This window comes from Anomalospiza imberbis, chromosome 9 (assembly GCF_031753505.1).
Source record: "Anomalospiza imberbis isolate Cuckoo-Finch-1a 21T00152 chromosome 9, ASM3175350v1, whole genome shotgun sequence".
In the NCBI taxonomy this organism is placed as follows: Eukaryota; Metazoa; Chordata; class Aves; order Passeriformes; family Viduidae; genus Anomalospiza; species Anomalospiza imberbis.
In genome coordinates, this window is record NC_089689.1 from 21,473,896 (window position 1) to 21,494,699 (window position 20,804).

At 45.8% G+C, this 20,804-nt stretch overlaps 2 protein-coding genes across 8 annotated transcripts in view; one reads left to right on the forward strand and one right to left on the reverse strand.

Annotated features, from left to right (window-relative positions):
• The window catches only part of KIF2C (kinesin family member 2C), a 425,302-nt gene that overhangs the window by 171,045 nt on the left and 233,453 nt on the right, over positions 1-20,804 (reverse strand). The window lies entirely within an intron of this gene.
• The window catches only part of RNF220 (ring finger protein 220), a 226,962-nt gene continuing 210,943 nt past the window's right edge, over positions 4,786-20,804 (forward strand). Inside the window, exon 1 of one of the 7 annotated variants that reach the window (XM_068199108.1) lies at positions 4,786-5,511. In XM_068199108.1, coding sequence (XP_068055209.1) covers positions 4,887-5,511 — 625 coding nt within the window. In that variant the 5' untranslated portion in view covers positions 4,786-4,886. The remainder of the gene's footprint in view (positions 5,512-20,804) is intronic. The other 6 variants (XM_068199109.1, XM_068199110.1, XM_068199111.1 and 3 more) reach the window with 6 other exon arrangements.

A 20,804-nucleotide genomic window follows, 5' to 3' on the forward strand; every position in this document is an offset into this window, starting at 1 on the left:
AAGAGAGGAGCGGCCCGGCTACGTCCCGATCGCCGCTTCCCGGCGGGACCCGCGGGGCCGGGCGGGAGCGAGCCGAGCCGAACCGGGCCGGGTCGGGCCGGGCCCTCAGCCCCGGCCCCGCCAAACACCTGTTTAGTGCGCCGGCGGGGAGCGCGGAGCGGCGGGGCTTGGCGATGTTGGTAGGCTCCAGCCCGGGGCTCACCCCCGACGGATTTTATTTTATTTGGGTTTATTGAACAATCTCCTCGGGCGGGAGAGAAAACCCGGGGGCGGCGGGCGGGTGCCAGCCCGCTTGGCCGCCCGCGGGGGGCGTGAGGGGCCGTGAGGGGCTGTGAGGGGCCGGTGCCCGGGGCCGGGGCGCGCCCGCCGCCCTCGCTGCCCGGCGGAGCGGGGCTGCCCCCGCAGTGACGCCGCCCGCGGTTTTCGTTCGGATTTCGCCAAGTCGGGAGCGGGGCCGGGAATGCGGGCCGGGGGCGAAGCGGCACCAAACACATGGGTAGGCTGTGGGTTGGGATTTTTTTTCTTCTTTCGCCGTTTTCCTCTTCCCAAACCCCGGCGCTTCCTCCCTCCGGCAGCCGCCGCCGCGGGAGCGCCCTCCAGGCCTGGGGGCTTTTCCCCGCGTTTTTTTTCCTAAAAAATAAATTAAAATAAAAAGGGTTTTAATTTTTTTTTCTCTATAATTTTTGAAGAAGAAGTTTACAGCCAAACAGAAGCGGGGCGCAGTCCAGAGCCGGGACCGGGACCGGGACCGGGACCGGGACCGGAGCCACACCGCCCGGCCCCGCCGCCGCCTCCTCCGCTCACAGCGCTCCTAATTTTTTTCCTTTCCCCCTTAAACCGGTTTCCACGGCAGCTGTCCGTGTGTGCGGCTGCAGTTGGCATATTTCACGCGTTGGAAAAAAAATTAACTGTTTTTCCTTTGTATCTTAATCCAGTGATGAGAGCTCTCCTTTGTTGGCTTTCTAGCTTGCATTTGTTTTATTTATTATAAGGAAATCCAGTTTGGTTCAAATATATAATCCATTTGAGCACTTAAATCCCCAAACAGCTGGCATTATTTTGTTTTATAATCTTTGGCTTTTCTGCGCAGAGCATATTTCTGAATTCCTACTTGACATTTATGGGGAAAAACTTTTTAATGTAAATGGATACTGGGAATTTTTTTTCCTGGGTATTTCCTAATTTACATGCATCGTCAATTTTCTTGGATTTCCTAATGTTTTAATCTTTTTTCCTCCCCTATAGCTTGTTAATTAATTTTTTTCCCCAAGAAAACTTTTCTTTTTTTTTTTTTTCCTGGAGGGAGAAAGACGTTAATTTGCCCCATTACTTTAATCTCTAGCATTTGGAAATGGTTGAGAGACCACAAAAATGCAACCTGTTGTAGAAACCAGAGTGGTGTGTTTTATTTATTTTAATCGATAGCAGAGAGGTGATTTAGTAATAGGAACTCTGAGTAACATTTAGTAAAAGATTTGCAGATCTGGTGGCTGTGTATGGGGTGTGCATGCGCTTGCATATGAGCGCGTTTCTTTGCAGGCTGATTAGCAAGTGGGTTTTACACTTATAACCAGTGGTCACTGCTGTTTTCTCCACTTGGTGGGTGTTTGTGATGCCTGATAAATGCAGCTCTGTCATGGCTTCTCCTACTTTTATCAGACTTTCCTTTTAACTTATGCAGCACCGTGCCACAACCTTTGTAAGCAGAGGATTCAAAACTAAGCCAGTGAGAACTGATTATTACTTGTTTCTTGGTGAGAGATTTTTTTTATGGTTCAGAGCTAAAGGCTCTTGATACAATTTGCCTTGGTTGTGGCATGTTTAGCCTCGTTATTAGGAACCTCCACGATTACACAGGTAATTTGTGTATACCTCAAACAGGGTAGCTCTAAGAGCCAATAAGTATGCATATTGGTAGCCATAAAAAAAAATACTAAAAAAATCAGAGTTAGTTTTCAGTATGTCCATCTAACCTTCATACTTGGTAGACAGTTTATATAGTTTCCTAGATTGATGTCCACCCTCCCTCCTGCTACTCCTTGTTTAGTTAATTCAACAAAGACTTTTTGCAATCTGTTTGGAGTTTGTCTGATGCCGTGGAAAAGTAGCTGCTGATTTATTTGGTTGCTTTTCGATTTCTGTCTCTAGCCCGTCTTTTCTCCTCCTTTCAGCGGGGATGTCAGCTGTTATTACTTCCTATTGATCCCTTTGCAAAGTGAGAAGTGAACTAAAATTAATGTCAATTCCACTGCTCAGATCAATAGCTGGAGTTATTTTAATCTGGATTTGCGCGAGGTGCTAAATTAAAAAAAATCAGCATAGAGGCAGAAAAGTAGCAGCTCCTCACTCCACCTGTGCCCACTGCCTTCCCAGCACCCAAATGTTCCCTCCAGCTGATTATCCTGCAATCCATATTTTTTTAATTAAGGAGGTCAGTTAGTTTTCTTATTTTTGGGTTCTGTATTTAAATCTATGACATTTTGACATTGGGAGTGTATTAACGATAGATTTTCATAATGACTGGTCCGCCGCAGCCTAATCTGTCCATGTTGCTGGGGGGTGGGGAGGTGCTGGGTGAGAAGGGAGCAGGAGAGAACGAAAAAGGAAGTGGGAGCTGAAAAAAATTTAAATTTGGCTGGCTGAGGTATTGTAAAGTGTTGATTTATTCCTGGTGTAATGAAGTTTGCAAACGAATAAACGGCCATAGTGATTCACAGTATCCTACAGGAGTGTCAAGTGTTGCGGCCAGATTACTAATTTATGAAATACATTTAACGTAATGGTGTGAAAGCACAAGTAAAAATAGAAAAGCACGCAGAGGTGGTTGCCTTTTTTTTTCCCCTGGAAATCTGTGTTTTTCTGTGATTGCTCAGTTTTGCTTCCATGTGAATGATCGTTTATTTCTAAGAACAGTGGCTTATTTGCATGCATCTCTTTGAATATATAATCGTGTGTATATGTATATGTATATATGTATATATATATTTTTTTTTTTTTTTACATGGTAATATATATATATATTTGCATGGTAATATAAGCTCCCAAAAACTCTGAATTTGCCAGTGGATGCAGTTTTCTGACCTCCAGATTTTGATCAGTCTCATGTGAAGCAGCAGAGCGAGTGTACCCAGGACTGCAGTGCTGACCAGGCTGCCCTTGGCATCCCTCACTCTTCCTCTCCCCCTCGCTGTCTGTGGCAAGAACTCAACGAGAAAGTTATTTAAAATTTGGAAGAGAGCAAATCCGTTAATGCGAGATACATAATCTGGTAATTTAGCAATGATGTCTGTAAGGATGAGTGCCAAATGAGGAAGCAGAGAGATGATGTCCACTCATCTTCACAATTCATAACAGTCAGTGGAGCGGCTGGGTACAGGATGGGAGAGAGGAAATGCTATCACTGAACTGCATTAAAGCCCCAGACTGGATTTCATACACTTTGTTAACCTAGGCTCCCTCATTCATGGAGTACAAAAGGCACTCCATTAGGGAGACACTCTTTCACTAAGTTTTATTTGAGATGTTTGACCCTCTGGATTTAAGAGGCACAATTTGTAACAGCTTTTTATTATTATATGATTTTTCTAGCCCTTTGAGCTCCAGCGGCTGGTATATTGTTTCAAAGTTACAGTCCTTGTATTTTAAGCTGGGTTGTGGGGCCTGAATGGCAGGCGGCGGAAGCTTAAAAGAAAAGGCATGAGATTGATTGGGGGAGAAAATAACAACACAAAAAGGCACTGCAAACTGAGGGAGATAGAGAAAGAAGGATTTTCCCTTCTTTCACCCTGGGAGCGGGTTGTGGCTGGGTGGGTGGTTGCAGCCAACCTGGGAGGCTTAGCAAGATGCGAGGCAGAAATTTTGTTAACATTTTCCTCTAAATGTTAATGGCACATCCAGGGCAGTTTACAAATCTACTTAAGAGTGAGTGCATTAGGAACTAAAATTACTGATTCATCCTCTCTTGTCCCCGACCCGAAAGGCAGACGCTTGCAGAGATCAGATGGCAGAAGCACCCATTATGATCTAAAATATTGTCAGAGACGCCAGGCATTTTACTGGGGAAGTCTCTTCTCCTTTGGCTCACAGGGACCATGTGTGCACGCGTGGGTGTTTGTGTGTTACACAAACGCACTGGGAGAGCCACATTCCTACATTCCAATGGTGTGCATACATATGTATGATGGTATCGAGTACTGTGTGTGCAAGCACACATCTACCCATATGTACTGTGAGAGCCAGAGAAAATACCTGTCAGTTACGTGCCTCTCAAGCATCATGTACAGTTCTAACCATGTGTGCTCTTTGATTTGGGTAACTGTGTACAAAGGATACTTTTATGGATACTTTAATGTTGGTTCTACACCCCCAGCCCCCAAGCAAATAGCAGGGTTGTGTAAATTGGGGTTTTCTTAAGTTTATTGCGGTTATGTGTACATGCCACTTGCCATATAAAATTCCACTTATAATTTGGAGTTACTATGCTAATTTTAGACTGAATATTTTTTATTAGTGCATTATTAAATCTGCATATTATTATGCTTGGTTTGCCTTTCATTCATCTGCACTGGGTGATATCCTTTAACCTAGAGGGCCAGGGCTGACTCCACTAGTGTGTGAAGTTGTCTATTGATTTTCTTGAATGAGAACAGTGGCACATCTCCGGCCGGTGGCTTGCAACACATGTGGCCACTCTGCTGCTGGAGCATCCCGGAGAAACGAGTGCAGAAACCTAATTGGTTGTGTTTTCTTTCCCTTTCTGTTTCCTTGCAGTGTTCAGAGGGTGATGATGTTCCAGTAATTTCCCCCGCTCCATCCCTAGGCATCGCTTTGCTTTCCTTCCGGGGAAGATCGTTCTGCTTGTGATCCTGCTGAGGAAAGAGACTCCGATGGACTTACACCGGGCAGCATTCAAGATGGAGAACTCACCCTATCTCCCCAACCCACTGGCCTCCCCAGCACTGATGGTTCTTGCTTCCACTGCTGAAGCCAGCCGTGATGCTTCCATTCCCTGCCAGCAGCCGAGGCCTTTTGGGGTCCCTGTGTCAGCAGATAAGGACGTGCACATTCCCTTTACCAATGGCTCATATACTTTTGCCTCCATGTATCACCGCCAAGGCGGGGTGCCGGGAGCATTTGCAAACCGTGACTTTCCTCCATCCTTGCTTCACCTTCACCCCCAGTTTGCACCCCCCAACCTGGACTGCACCCCGATCAGTATGTTGAACCACAGCGGCGTCGGGGCTTTCCGCCCCTTTGCATCCACTGAAGACCGGGAGAGCTACCAGTCAGCCTTTACACCGGCCAAGCGCCTGAAAAACTGCCATGACACTGACTCGCCCCATCTGCGCTTCTCGGACACTGATGGGAAGGAGTATGAGTTTGGCACCCAGCTCCCCTCCAGCTCCCCTGGCTCCCTCAAAGTTGATGATACAGGGAAGAAGATATTTGCTGTCTCTGGCCTCATTTCTGACCGTGAGACCTCATCCAGTCCCGAAGACCGAAGTGACAGATGTAAGTACCTCTGTTGACTTGGTGGTTCTTTAATTGTGCCTTGTTGAGGTACGCAACAGGTGACTGCCCCGCAGTGCTGTGAGACTTGCAGGAGGCAGAGGCAAAGCAGCCTTTCCTGCCTGCTGAGCTCAGCCATGCAATATTGCCTTGTTCTTCCAAAAAGATATTGACAGATTTTAAGGTGAGCTGCACTTGAAGGTAACTCGCCTTCCAGCACACAGCTGGAGAGGTGATGTTGACCTTGCAGAAAGCTGTCCATGCACCAGTGTGAGGCTGTAGGTGCTGGTACATGTATATGTGTAAACAGGGATGCAGCTGGAATGTGTAGCCAGGAACTTTCCCAAATCTTGCAGCAAGCACGTGCCCCCTGCTTCTTCAGGTGTTTCTTTCTGACCTTTTCTTCATGAACACCATTTTTAGAGCAAATGCATTACCGATTGTCATGACTCATGCCTCAACTTAGGACAAAAGTACCTTTTCCTCTGGTTAACTTTAGAATATTGTTGGCCACTGATCTCCTTCTTTAAGACAAATACAAATTGTTTTTACAACTCAATAAGTTGTTGCATCATGCGCTTTCTCTGAGTGTTTCCCCCATTTTGGTGCCCATTGACAGGTGATATGCTCAGAAGAGCTGGGAAATCAGGCCAGTTATTGGACTGAAGGAACCTGGTCCCACTTGTTCATGACTGTAACTCCCTGTTCCCCATCAGCTTGTCCCTTGTGAAGTTGCCTACACAGAGGGGCAGAGCTGTTTTCATGAAGGGCAGAATTCCAGGTTTGCAGAGCTGGGAGGTGACCCACAGTGGGGAGTGGTCTGAGGGCAGCAGAGCGTGGTACCCCAAGGAAGAACGCTAACTTATGACTAGAGTTTTCCTGTAAACCCAGATATGTAATCAAGGAGCAAGTGGTTTGCTTTTCACATGGTCTCCTTTGTTCTGTTGAATTTTATTAATAGAAAACAATTTTATTATTGTTGTTGTTTTTACTATTACTTTTTTCTTTTAAACAAAAACCTGCTGCACTGTTGCTTCCTCTCCCTTTCAGATGTGATTTTTCTTCTCCCCTTTATGATACCAAGGAGAGTAATAGAGACATTGTGGCTCTCTCTCCCCTGTCGGCGCTGCTTCCTCAGGCTGTCTCCTTGAATTAGGCACTGTGCTAACTTACCGACGCTAAAAGACATCTGCCTAAACCCAGCGTACCTTTTCAATAAAAGTCATCATAAAATCAACCTGCCTTTTAAATCCATCGCTCTTTGGTTTTGAAATATGCTGCAAGTGTGTCTTTTATTGTCGGCGTTTGCGAGGGTAGGACAATTCCCACTGATGGCAGGAGTCGTGTATTTCTTGCTGTACCAGTGTGATCTCTTGTGTCTCTCCCCTTCTCCTTCTGATCCACCCCCAACCGTGCTACTTTTTGTGCTGTAAGCTCCTTTCATTGTTCAGAATCTCCTCTCTCTCCTTTTGGGTCTGTAGGAAAAGTGGCTATAGGTGGGAGCGCATGTGGATGTGTGGAGGCTGGTAATATAATTATCCATGGGGGAGGCAGGTGAGATGGCAAGGCTTAGAGACATCTTTGTTGATGCTCTTTCCGTTATCGATATAACCTGGCTGGGAAAATGAAGCTTGCTCTAAAGAGTACTGCGAGAGATAGCGGCCGAGGAGAGGGTCCGCTGGCTAAATGAATTTAGAGCGCAGCAGCTGCTATGGATCTTGCTGGCAAAATCCTGTCAGATACCCCATTTAAAGAAGTAAATCTGTTAAATGAATTAGACCACATGGAGAACAGCTGTGGACAGACAGACGCATCCACATCCATCGCCATGCCTTGCCTTTGCCAAGACCGTGTGCTGAACGCGGGTCCGCTCTGTCTGGGAGCAGACGGACGGGGCTTTGCAGAGACACAGGGAGGTTGACAACGAGTGCTAGTGCTGCTGCCAGTGCCGTGGCAGGGGACTTGCCAGGGAAAGGAAGCAGAAGAAAAACTTTGCAGGCAGCTTGGGAAACTTGGGCAGAAGTGGAAGGTGTTTTGTTGTATTGTTTTTGTTACCATGTTAAATTTCTTTGAGATGCTTTTCTGCACAGTACAGCAGAGCAAATGCAGCGACACTGATACTTCATCAACATTAAATTTTTTCTGTAACTACTAGGATGATGTACACTAAATACATCTGTTGGCTCTGTATCTTATTCCCATCGCATATAGACACTGCACGATGGAAACTTTGCTCCGTTAAGACAGCGAGTTTATTTGTGTGTGTATACACACATATGGGTGTGTTTGTTGAAGGCTGAGAACAAGTTGTGGAGATTTTAGAGGATCCAAATGGTCTTTGATGCTGACCATCAGAAAAGAGAAACTTCTGAAGTGAAGAACTCGAGAGATTGCAGTTTGCAGATAGAATGGTGATCTTCTTTTGCATTAGCATTTGCAGATATATTTTTGAACTTTCTGTAGAAATGTGTACTTTAGGAGTTTTTTGTCTCTGAGGAGTTTTGTGGATTCCTTGTGTAATTGTAATATCTAACCCTCTGTAAAAGATGCCTACTTGTGCTCCTTATGGAGCAGGTAGGTGGCTGTAGCTTCAAGGTAAAAATGTAATTAGGGTTTTCGACGACTGCAAGGAAAAATTGTAAAATTTTCTTAGATCAGCAACACCTTCCCATGTCTAACGGGTGCCTTTCAGCTTTGCAGAGCTTCACCGTATCGGTGTATTTTTCAGATTGCTGAAAGGGTTTGTGTTACGTGGAAGCTGAATTACTATGATTTCCCTGTGTAGTCTTCTGTTCCACTGTACAGGAGCCTTTCTTGAATAGATCATTAAAATACTTGTTTCACCTCATAGCTTAAATGGTGATTTTCTAGAGAAACTCTCTCCCCTCCTTTTTTTTTTTTTTTTAATAACATGTAATCACTGAGTTTTAATTTCCCTGAAAAGCAGGTTTTTGCTTGGAAGACTTTGCAAGAAAACAAGAATCAAAGTAAGACATTTGCACGTCAAGGAGTTTTTGGAAGGTGCTTATTTAGTTCTCTGCAGCATGGGAGGAAAGTCTCAGCCTGCTTTCACTAGTGGAAGAAATTTGCAGCATTCAGTAAAAGTATTTGTGATACGTTCCAGAGTATTCCAGATTGGCACCTGGCCCCGTAAGAGAGATGTCGATGCAGCAGAGGTTGCTTGGCCCTTTGCATAAACCTTTCCTTACTTTTAAAGCAGGATAGTGCTTGGACCCATGCCCTGCATCCCACAAAGGGACAACATCTTTGGGTTGATTTTGGGTGGGACTGCACTCCTTGTTAATCAGCAAATTGAGTTGAGATGTCTGCATTTAGGCTAGTTGTCTTTTGCTGTAAAATGTGAGTATTCTGGACATCCAGAGTGATGGAGTATACAGGGAACATGTGGAAAAGTGGAGCCTTTCCAGGGATAAGCAGACATACCCTGTACTGGATGGGCCCATTCCCTTAGGTGCTTACTGAGAAAAATAATGCCATTTGTTAGAGTTTAGGAGCTTCTTGTAAAGCATGTGTTAAAGGCACTGGAAGACATATTTTATGGGTTTGCTTTAATAAGCGTACAATAATTGAGATTCCTAGAAGGAGTGGAAATAAATGGCATGTTCCTTTCTGCAAAGAGATCTATAGCCCTATCTTAAAATCAGAGGAAAAAAAAAGATTCCTGTTTTTTCACTTCTAATAAAACCTGTCTCAGTGTCCTTCAGTCATAGTACCCAGTTCCTGTGGCATTGCTTTCCCACAAAGTGGCAGGCAGAGGTCAGTGCCAAAGCCGGGACCTCCTGGCAAAGACCTTGTCAGAGCAGAAGGGCAACCCAGGCCATCCCTGCGGGGCAGCCCAGGCTGCCAGCCTCCCTGGGACCACAGAAGATGGTTTCCCATTACTGTCTGCTGCTTGGTCTCCATCACGTGTTGTCTGTGACTAGTGGTATGAAGGTGATCTTCTACATCCTGGCCACTGATTTAGTTTCCATCCTCTGGCCTGAGTCTGGCCCTCGAAGTCTCAGTTTTCTTGCTTCTGCTGGTGGCCCTTGCCCAGCTCCTGCTGTGCCCAGGAGATGAACATTTGAGTTGGGAGCAGGCTGGGATCCTTGCTCATCCTTTGGGTCTGCTGAGGGTAGTAGAAATTATTATAATAACTTTTTTTTTTTTTTTTTGGATAATCATATTTCACTGTGGACATAGTTTATGCTGCAACTGATTTCTTGTCTGCAGGAGACGTTGTGTGATGTATTTGTGACCTCTTCGTTACACTTTGGGGTTTTAAAGAACATCTCTCACATGGAGTTAGTTTTCCTTTTGAAACAACTGGTTTGTTATTGATCAAATGTAAATTACACTTCAGGTGATGGACACCAGGGCTATGATGACCACAGCATGAATTCCTGAATAATGTGGTGCTTTGGAAATCAGATCGAGGGCTGTCTGTGCAGTCACCCACCCGCTCAGACCCGTGTTGGGATTTGTGTTATGACCTATGTAGAGAGCTGTGTGTGTCCATGTACATGTGCTGGGGGGAAGAAGGTTTTATTTTTTTTGTGGCGGAACAATGGATTGGAGGGGGAATGCACATGTCCGCACATCCGTTGCTCACAACTCTTCCCTCTGGGATGGACCACTTCCAAGGCTAGTAAAATTTGAGGTCTAATGTGAAGTGATGCTTTATTGCTAATCATATTCAGCCACGATCATGGGAAATCACAAGTTTAACTCCGCTTGTGAAATAATTAAATAAAGTGAGTGGAATGTTTCTTTCTGTCGTGCAGTGCCCTGTGTGATGTAGGAGTGAAGAAGCAACAGTGGAATTTTGGAAGGGCTGGGCAGGCAGATGGGCAGTAGCAGGGATGACAGCCATGCATCCATCCCTGTTGCTCCACCAAATACACACCATCCTTGTGGAGTAAAGTGTGCTGCATGGAGGTCTTGGAGCACGCAGCAATCATCTCCTTTTCCTGCTTTTCTGGCAACAACCTTCCCTCTCCCTCTGCAAACTGTTGCCGAGACTCCTTTCCATGCTGTTCAGCTTAATTGTCTTGTCGGGATAAAGAAATGTTTGAACAGTTAAAAGTGGGGAAGGGCTGGATGGGAGCAGCCCCTGCCGGCTGCGGGGCCATCTGGCCTCCCTTGGATCTGCCGGTCTCCAGTTTATATTTCTCTTTCTGTTATTTGGGGCTATCTGGCGCACTCGGAATACCTAATCACCATGGTGAGAGGAGGGATAGGGCTGCCTCCCCCGGCCTCCCCTTCCCATCAATTGTCATGCAGACCCCGGCCGGGCGCTGCTCCTCGCAGCCCTCATTTGCTGTCCTCGCCCGCTCTCGGCAGAAGGATGGCTTTTAATTGATCGTTTGAGGGGGAGGGCTGGGGCTGTTTTCTTCTCCAAAATGTTTCCCCGTGCAGCCGCTGCCATCCGGCCAGCCTTCATGTCATCTCTGCCATGCCAGAGACGCCTCATGCCCCCTCTCTTCTTTTTTGGACTCCCCAGGAGCTGGTGTAGCCACTGTCTTCGGAGTGCTGAGCAACACAGAAATGTTATATTTATCCATCTCCTGCTGGAGAGATGGGCACGGACGCAGTAAATATTTATCGCTCCTCTTTTGCCCTGTGTGCCTGGATGCTGGCAGGACGGTACTTATTGTACAATTGCAGGGAAACCCCCCCACCTTGCTCAGTATTTCCCATCAAAACCACGGCCCCCAAACCACTGGCCGAACCTTGCTTTTCGAGAAGGAATGAATCACATTAAATCTTCAGCCCCATCGATCAGACTCGACTGCTGTCAGAGGATTGCGGCAGGAGAAGCGCAGGCAGACTTGGTGGCTGCCGTGCTATGCTGGGGATCGGGAATCCTGACCTCGGGCATGGCTTGGAGTCGTGGTTTCCCGATCCCTAACGCGGGAGTAGTGATACCTCCCTCACAGCGGAGCGTGCCGCTTTGATATCTTCTGACAGAAGATGCTAGGCAAGGGCAAAGTATTAGTATTATTAATATAGTACAGTTAGTAGAATATTATGAACTATTATAAATCATTACTACTAAACTACAGTTATTAAAGGAAATGACCAAAGTGCACTTTGCGAGCCAGGATCTCTGACAGTTAAAACATTGTTTTATTATTTTACTTGCTAACTTGCAAAATTCAAGAGCAACAGTTTCCTGGCTGATTGGTGGTGATTGCATAAGGATTTGGGAGAAGCAGGGGGGAAGGCGAACATTTCAGGAGGGAAAGAATAAGCATTAGTGCCTGTGTGATTTATTTTTCTTTCCTTGATATTTTGAAGGTCTTGAAAGTAAGAAGCATACTCAGGCATGGGCCTAATCCTGCTCTGTAGGACTGAAAGTGTTCAAGGCAACAAGGTCTTAATGTTTCTGGAATTCCCCAGTGAAAAAAATAGAAGTGAAGGTGTTAGTGAGTTGCTGCTGGTTGTTATTTGTTTGATATCATTTAGACAAGTCCCATTAAATGCTAGCAGCGGATTCATTTTTTTTCTCTTTGTTTGCCTTCCAAGGAGTAGAAAACAGACATAATTATATTTTACGTGAGACTGTAAGATTTCCTCTCATCTCTTTTTTCTGGCTAATATCTGCAGCTATAAAATAAATTCTTTTTGTGTATACATGGTGCTAGACTGAAGTAAATAACTGTCATCTAAAATCTGTCTAACCTTAATCTGCATCAAGAGCACTATAGAGAGCTGTACCCATTTGTATAATATTAAGCTTTATTTTTATTATGGATTTCTAATGCAAATTCATAGTGGGAATGAAGTTGTTTCCTTTTAATACCATATTCCAAGAAAAGCAGCCATTGATAGCAAATTGTGATGATTTTTATCCTCTGGTTCATGTCACTAGTGGTCCTTTATCATATCAATGTGCCTGATAGCCTGTGAATGTTTCACCTCCCTTCTTCAGGGTGGAATAGCAGATTTGGAGACTTTTGAGGACATTTTTCAGCTATGCAGAGCAATTGAAATTCTTCAGAAATAATGGATTTATATTTGGGAAATTTAATATAGAACTGGATTCCTTTACAGCATCCTCTGAAAAAGGGCATGTGCATCTTTATAAATCTACACATGTAAGCTGTATATGTTTCTTTCTCCCCTTTCATGCAACATCATGCCTGCTTGGCTTTGCTCACCTGAGTATAGAAGCTCACAGGTGACAGACATTTGGGACAAATTCATCACCATGAATTCAGGTTTTTTTACAACTGAATTATTTTCCTGCTGTTGGTCGAGTATTGGGTATTTGCTGGCCAGATTGACCCAGCCCTCACGTCAACAAAATCTCTGGCTGAAAAAGTACTGCTGGGTTTGGTACTATCTGTATCTGTTCATTTCATCTTTGTTCTGTCTTTTAAAAACATGAGGGTGGTCATGATAATCTGAGAGTTCTTCTTAGCTATCACTTTCATCTCTCCTTTGACCATTTGTTGGTGTCTTGAATTGCAGCAGTGGCCTGAGCAACAGAAGAGGGGGAAAAACAATGTTGGGGAGGAGCAAAGCAAGGAGAGATTTATTGTCCTAAACACAGATAACATGGGAGTGAGTCCTGCTGAAAGCAAAACTGCGTGTGGAGTTCAGGTGTGGGACACTTCCATTGTATTTTTCCTCACTTGGGACATAGTTTCTAATCAGTATTGCTTTAAAACCTTCCTTTTTTGCAAACTTCAGGCTGAGAACAGTTTTCTCATTGAATTGCAGAGCAAGAATATGTTTTGTGCTTTTTCTTGTGAATCCTGGGCTGTTCTGAAGTGGGAAAAGGAAGGAACCAAGTGTCTCTGGATACCCCTAAAAGGAAGAGCTGGAAACTATGTCCTTGGTATCCCCCAGCAACACTGAATCTTAACTATATCTTGCCAGAGTAACCACATTAAGTTTTCAATTTAGAAGGACCCACGAGCTTTTGTGCAAGAGCTTTTCTCAGGTGCAATCTTCAGCATTACCTGGGCTTTCTAGATGTGCAGTGCCACAGTCCTGGACAGGGTGAGGCTGGCGGGACACATCCAGCTGCAGCTGCTGGGCTGGCTGGCAGGGCTGGCTCCCCAAGCATAGGCTTGTTCTTTGGCAGGCAGGTGAATGCTTCCTGGCACTTGTATGGAAACTAAATCAGAAAGCACTGGGAAGAGCAGCTGGGGCGAAGGCTCCCTGTGACAGCCTCCCCAAAAGGAATTGGTTTTGTAAACAGAGCAACAAGTAAAAGGGCACTGCCCTGAAGGATCCATTTCTTTCTACTTGGATTTTTGGGACTTTGATTTAAATTAAGGTATTTTTAATTAAAAAGGACTCAACCTTTTCATCTGATTTTTATATTGTTTTCCTGCACTTTAGGAAACAACTTGCAAAGCCATTTAGAATGTGAAATTGTCTGTCCTGTAGCATCCCTCGCTATCAGGAGGCATAGGATAATCATCCCTCATTGCAGAGAGCCTGCTTTGGCAGTTGTTCAAGGATGGGAAAACACCTGGTACCAGATCACAGCTCTGCCTTGTTCTCCAACCTGGCTTTCAATATTGAAGATTTCTTTAGGAGTCAGTCCTGTTTGGGGGGATGCTCGACAAAATTCCCTACTGGAGGCCCCACACAAGCTCCCATGTTGCTCAGGAGGTGATGTGAGGGTGTTTGTGAGTGAGAGAGGAGGAGGGTGAATGACACCCTGGGTGCTGCACCTCTGGCTGGGTGAGCGAAAGCCTTATCAGGGTGGCCTGGCTGTGCTACAGCAGAGCTGCCCTGCACCCGGCCCAACCTTTGGCCGATGCAGGCTAGAGGGAACCTTGTCTCCTTGTCAGTGTTTGCAGTGTGGGGAATCTCGCAAGGGCCCTCTCGCGATGGCTGTGGATGGGTGGAAATCCTGGGAGTTGGATATCAGTGCAGGTCAGAGGGACCCAAACTCTGCAGCACCATCGAAGGGGCTGCAGAAGCTCACTTCCTTCCCTTGTTTATTCTTCTGATTGCAAACCAGCCTCACTTCATATTTCCAGCACTAGAGGTGGGAGATAAGCCTCTAGCAAAGTCCTTAGGCAGGGTGACAGCTTTTACCTCCTGAGCACTTGTCTTCAGCTTCCCTGAGGAGTCAGCTTGACCACTGATGCTTTTTTTCTTTTTTCTTTTTTTTTTTTTTTTTTTTTGCTGGGGAGATGAAGGAGAAATCAGTGACCTGGATAACCCTGTGCTGAAAAGGAGCAGGGGAACTTAATGGTTACAATCAAAAAGTTGCCAGCCTGAGTGGATTCATACATCAGGAGGTGCCCCTTGGATGAGAGAAGGGGAGAATGCGCAGTCAAACTCTTACAGCCCTGCTTCTTTGCCCTCAGATTTGCACTTTGCTCAGCCTGCAGCCTGTACAGGACAGCTGGCATTGCTCCTGCCAGCTCTGCTCCTCGGGACTGGTTGCTGCTGTTTGTGTTGCTCCTTCCTTTCCACATATTTAGGTTTGTGCACAAAAGTATTGCTCTCAAAGAGCTGTTTTGATTTCAGAAGGGGAGGTGATGGGCAGCCTGCCTTCACTCGAGATTTGGGACTAACGTGTTCAGGGAGGCTGTGTTGAAGGCGCTGGGACATTCAGTATTGTGGGAAGCAGGGCATCTGCAGACCAGAAATTTAGTGTCAGCAAGAGGTGTTAGAGAGAGTGTGAAGTAGAAAAATGCTACAAGTTATTTCTGTCTTAATTTGGCCAATGTGTTGTGTCCAGTCCCACATTTTGTCCAGGACTGAAATAAGTATGATGATATTTGGATCAGGACTAGGATACACTGGAAAAAGTAAGCTGTGAAAGACTGCAGATCTCTGTCTCCATTAGCCAGAAGTAATGTTCCCACCATCTCGTTATTTTCCCCTCTTAAAATGAAAACAATGAGTTAACTGTGGAAACAGGGAAGGATTGTATTAGAGCAAGACAGAGTTGGGCAGAGGGAACTTACATTGGCTTTACTAGTGCATAACAGAGATGTTGTGGGTGTAGGAGCCTGGGGAAGCTGTGTATGGTATGATCCAGATCAGCCCCCTGGTTTGTGGCACATCTCAAGGAAGAAAGAAACTTAAGCTAAAAAAAAAAAGCTTCACCTTTGGTCATCTCTTTGGGAACACTGTGAGGACCCAATGTGTGTCTCCCACCTGGGCACCCACCCTGGGGCGTGGGCGTGTGCTGGTGAAGGCTGGGGAAGGTTATGATGTCAATGAGAAACATCTGTGTGTGTTCTCCCAGATGTTGCCAGTTGTGTCTGGCTTGTTAGCTGCACCTGGGCAAAGAAGAAAAGGAAACCCCCGGGTGGTGTGATGGATTTTACAGAGCCTGGGAGGAGAAGGTAGTTAGACACCACTTGCTGATAGTCTCTCTGCTATGTACTCAGGTGGCTCACTGACGTTTGGGCGATCCAGGACCCACATTTTTCTGCATCTAAGGAAATGTGTCATCAACTCGTCACATACCGATTCTCTTACTTGTGTTGCTTGTTTCTAGCTTGACTGGTGGGGGTGGTATTGAAGATGAAGGACACAGTTATTGGCAGAGCTGAGCGTGCCTAATCCTTGCAGCCATGCGGAGCAGGAAGACGGAAGGGCTGCCTGGGCAAAGCCCTGAGCATAGGTTGTGCTTGTGCTGTGGACTCTATTGACCTTGGACAAGCAGAGTAATTTCTCATCGTCTGTCTCTAAAGCAGGGATTATGATATTCTCCAGCTGAGGGTGGTTGTGTTCATGTTTTGTAGTGCCCAGATCCTTGAGCAGTGGTCATAACTGTGGTGCCTGGATTGAAAAGGCTGTGCAGGGGGAGGGATGGAGGCTTGTTTAATAAACATGACAAATGGGATTTTTTTTCTGAGGAAACAGTTGCCAATTTTTTTTTTTTTTAATGAAACTTGGAAGAACAGCTGAAATCAGTGGCTAGGAATGGTAGAGAAAGAATTTAGGGTCAAAAATTGGAGTAAGGTAGATAAAAGTGAGAGATAAAAGAAATAATGCAGGGAAGGATGAGTAATCAACATTCTTGGAGTGAAGCGCAAGCTCTGGCTTCCTTCCTGAGCAGTAAAATAAAATTTAAAAAAAAGTCTTTAGAACAACAAAACTCTGGACGCGCTGGTTTCCTTCCTGACAGGCCCAGCCTGGTGGTGTTTCGATGAGTCCTCATTGGCAACCAGGGCTGATCTAAAGGCCAAAGGCAGAAAGATGGGGGGGAAGGGAGAGGGATTTAACTCCTTGAGCTCTGCTAGAAAAACGGAGATCTCCTGCTTTGTGTGGGTTCCTTTTGCCGTTGTTGGAGTACGAACAGTGTTCACTGTGGCTCAGAGCTCTGAGAGGGGATGGGTACATCTACCCAGGTGCTTGGTCATAATCAGATTGTACAAAACAAAAGTGAGTATTTTTAATCCTTGTGGACAAAATTCCTAGGTCTGTGAGTGGTGCAATATGACACAACAGCACCACTGAGCAACAGGGAAGTGGAGTGGTAACTCTGCTGTTGCCACCTCGAGGATGCTCAGTGTGGCACCCAGTTTATAGTAAAGTGCTGCTCCAGTCTCTTTTGTCAGCACATTTCCTGTCTGGGAAGGAGCTGCTGGGTGCAGGATAGCCTGTTGTGCCCCAGGGGCTCTGGGCAGCTTTCAGGGAGCTGGGAGTATGGGAGGGGAGGCTGTGTGTGCACTAGACAGGTTGAATGGCTCAGGCAGAGCTTGTTTTGCAACTAACTCTCTGAGCCTTGCCGCTCTCTGCAGGGTTCCCCTCTCTGAAAGGTCGAAGCTACTTCTTAATTCTCAGCAGCTGACAAAATATTTATTTTCAGGTACTTAAAATATTATAATTTGAAGTGGAGTCCAGCCCCTGGCTGGAGTTGAGCTTTTGTACTAACAGCTTCAGTGAAATGCCTTTTTCCTCCTACAACTTGCCAACAAATGCTTGGAAAATAATTGTGGGACAGTCATCCCTTTAGTGAGCAGATCAAGAAGATTTGAGACTTGCCAGAGACTTTCAAAGGACAGGCCAAAGGTTCAAGTTGTTGCCAGTTCTATTTGTCTTAGCCTTTATACTTAGTTGTGTGTCGTTAATTTCATCAAATGTCTATGGGTAAAAGGCAACCAGCAGGCTGCCGCTTTTGCTGAGCTCTCTGGGGGTACTTGGACACCTCTTGGGAAATAAGCCCACCTTTTTGTCTAGGGAGAGAGATTAATCCCACCACCACTGTAGCAGAAAGAGGCTTCCCCACTAACCCGACAAAGAGACAGCTGAGCTTGGGGGGCAGGACCCTGCTGTCTTCTCTGCAGCCTTTTTTAACTGGTTGTGGCAAACACACGTGAATATGGATGCGGATATGAATGATGCTACCTCGGTAGTACTGTACCTACAGCTCTTATAGAGACCTACAGAAATAAAATGCCCCACTTGGATTTTCTGGAAGTTATTGAAATGAGGGTTCAACAAAAAGGAAAAGTGAGCAGAGGCCAGGCAGAAGGGACCTCAGTGTCCTGGGTCTCGTTCCTGGTCCTGCTATTGAGTCCTTGGGATGATTATCTATGTTTTGGGATGCTGGCAGGTCGTTCTGTTGATTTTGGTAGGCAGGGCATCACTGTTGAGCTCTTTGCAAGGGCTGTTGTTGCTAGATTAACAACTGTTGGCACTGTCCTCTCCTGGGGGCTGTGCAGCAAAAGAAGCAGGGAGAGGGCTGTTTTCCCAGCAGGATCCCTGCAGGCAGAGCTTCCCTGCCCTTCTCTTGTGCTGCAAACCTCTTTCCTTGGTGCTCCCATTGCTGCCTGCCTCCTGACAGCTGCTTTCCTACCCTTTCTGCCCCAGTGCAGACGGCCAAGCACATTAATTTTTCGGCAGAAGTGTTGTAATAATTAGGCAGCTCGTCGGAGGGTTTAGCAGTACTTAACCAGATGTGAGAAGACTCTTCCCTTGGTCCCTGCTCTCTCACTGGGCTCCAGCCAGCTGCCTTTTCCCGCCTGCTCAGGTTGCCTAGAAAGGGCTGTAGGAGATCTCCCAGCTGCCCTGGCTCCTCTTGCCTCTCTTCTTATGTTAAACACTCATTTGTAAAGGAGAAAGAGGGAGAGTGGAAATCCTTGAGCTGTTTGGGAGAAGAGCAGCAAAGAATTAAAAGCAGACACCTGCAGCGCTTGGATTTGAGACCTCCACCATTAACTCTTCCCAGGGCAACATCCCCCAGGCTTGTGACCCTTCTTTTGGTGCCAGCCAGGGACACATGGTGGGATACAAGGGCTGGAGTGGGTGGTGCTGCTATCTGGGGCTCCAGACAGCTCCTTGTTATATATAATCTCCATCACATTTTATGTATATGTAAATATAATCTCTCTTTATACATGTGAAAAAAATCTCCATATCCCCTGCCTCAGTTTCCCTCCCTGCCCTGTAGGTATGATGCTATTTCTCTGCATTCTGTGCTCTATAACCATTTATACACAAGGCAGTAGTATTATCACTAACATGGTTTTAAAACTAGGTTGTAGTAAACTGTATTGTCTGCCTAATCCATATTAATGGCAAAAACTGCTGCCGACAGGATATTGGCCAGGATGGCCCTTGGATTAAGTCATTCTGACAATTGTTACATTTCTATGGTAAAGTTTTATAAATACACACTGACACCATATATTATGCTTAAGAAAATCTATATACAACCTATAGGTTTCTGGTTATAAAGAGAAGAAATGTATTAAATCAGCAAGACCAAGGGAGCAGACAAGATATAAAAATGATACTGTATTGTGCTGGAACTTATTGAAAATCCCAGTGCATCTTTTTTATGTAAATGGTAAATTCTTTTCTATGTTCTGAATATGTTTCTTAATGTGTGTCACGTTCCAGAATAGAAGCATGAACACAGTTGCAAATACGGTGTGTGTTTTATTATGAGTATTATACTGCATAGCAGAGTGAGGGTGTTGAATGCTGCAGTCAGTTATATACAGCTGTAAATGGGAGCTACCTGCTGTTCTGTATACAGCCAGCTGCATATTTATTAGTAAATACCAGTCTAGGTAAAAGAAAAATAAAACAGGAAGTTGTATTAAAGACTAAAAGGCTTAAAACTAGTTTGTGCAAAGCTCCTGGGATCCCACTGCAGGGAACGGTCCAGCATTTTCCAGCATTAAGTCTTTTCCATCTGATTTTTCTAGCTCTGTGAATTTGAAAGCCTCTTCTGAACTCCCCCTGCTTATCAGTTTGTGGAATAATTCATCAGTGTTTCAAAGCAGGGTAAAGATTGGGTTTGGGGCTGGAGAAATTACAGGCTGGCTCCTTCCCTGGTGTGCCTCCAGCTGAACATACCGGAATCATGGAGTCACAGAATCACCTAGGTTGGAAAAGACCCGTAAGATCATCGAGTCCGACAATTTACTCAGCAGTGCCACATCCGCCACTAAACTACGTCCCCAAGTGCCACATCCAATGTGCTTTAAATACGTGCAGGGGACAGAGCCGCTGTGATGGGTGAAGTTCCGAGGACCGGTGGCTCCGGGCACAGGCAGGGCACGTGTCACAGACGCGTTTGTCACACGCATAGCACGGCTGGCCAGTGCCCGCGGCGGGAAGGCCGTGTTGTGAGGGGAAAACAAACCGCAGATTTTCTGGGGTGCCTGTGGCCTTTCTGACTGATGAGCACTTCTCCAGAGAAAGGTGTCAGGTCCGAGCATGGGATCCCAAACGAGCGATGGCTCTGAAATACCCAAGTGTTTGACCTAGAGGGAGCTCTCTTACATGAAGAATGAGACTTGGCACTGCCTGCCTGAACAGCTTTTAGCGTCTGTATTTTCACCAAGCTTCTGCTTCCTGTATTCTGAGCTCACGCTGCCAGGTACTGTATTTCCCTGAGTGATGTACAGAGGGTGGGAGAAGTCCAGTGTGTAACTCTCGTGGTCCCAGCTCTGCAGGGGCCAGAGCCAGAGCCTCACTCGTTCTTCAGAGTTTGCTTCTTGTGGAAGTTGGTCGAGATTTCTTCTGGCAATAGAAATTGCTTCTAACTTTCCTTCTCTCAGTAGCACCATCACACCTCGTAGATAAGTCACGGCTCCTGGGGTGCCTGGCACCCGCTCCCTGCTCTGGTAGGGGGAGGAAGGGCTCCGTGGTGAGGAAGAGTCTTTTGTTGGCAGCCTGAATGCAGCAACGGGAGACACAATGTCACAGCCTGGCGTGGCTCAGTTTTTCCCTTTGGGTCTCTCCTTTTAAATTCTTCATATTTCCTCACCCTCCTTGGGGTACGTTCATCTGCCTGAATACAAATCCATTATGTTTTGGATTTAGATGAACTAGTATTTCATTCCCTGGAA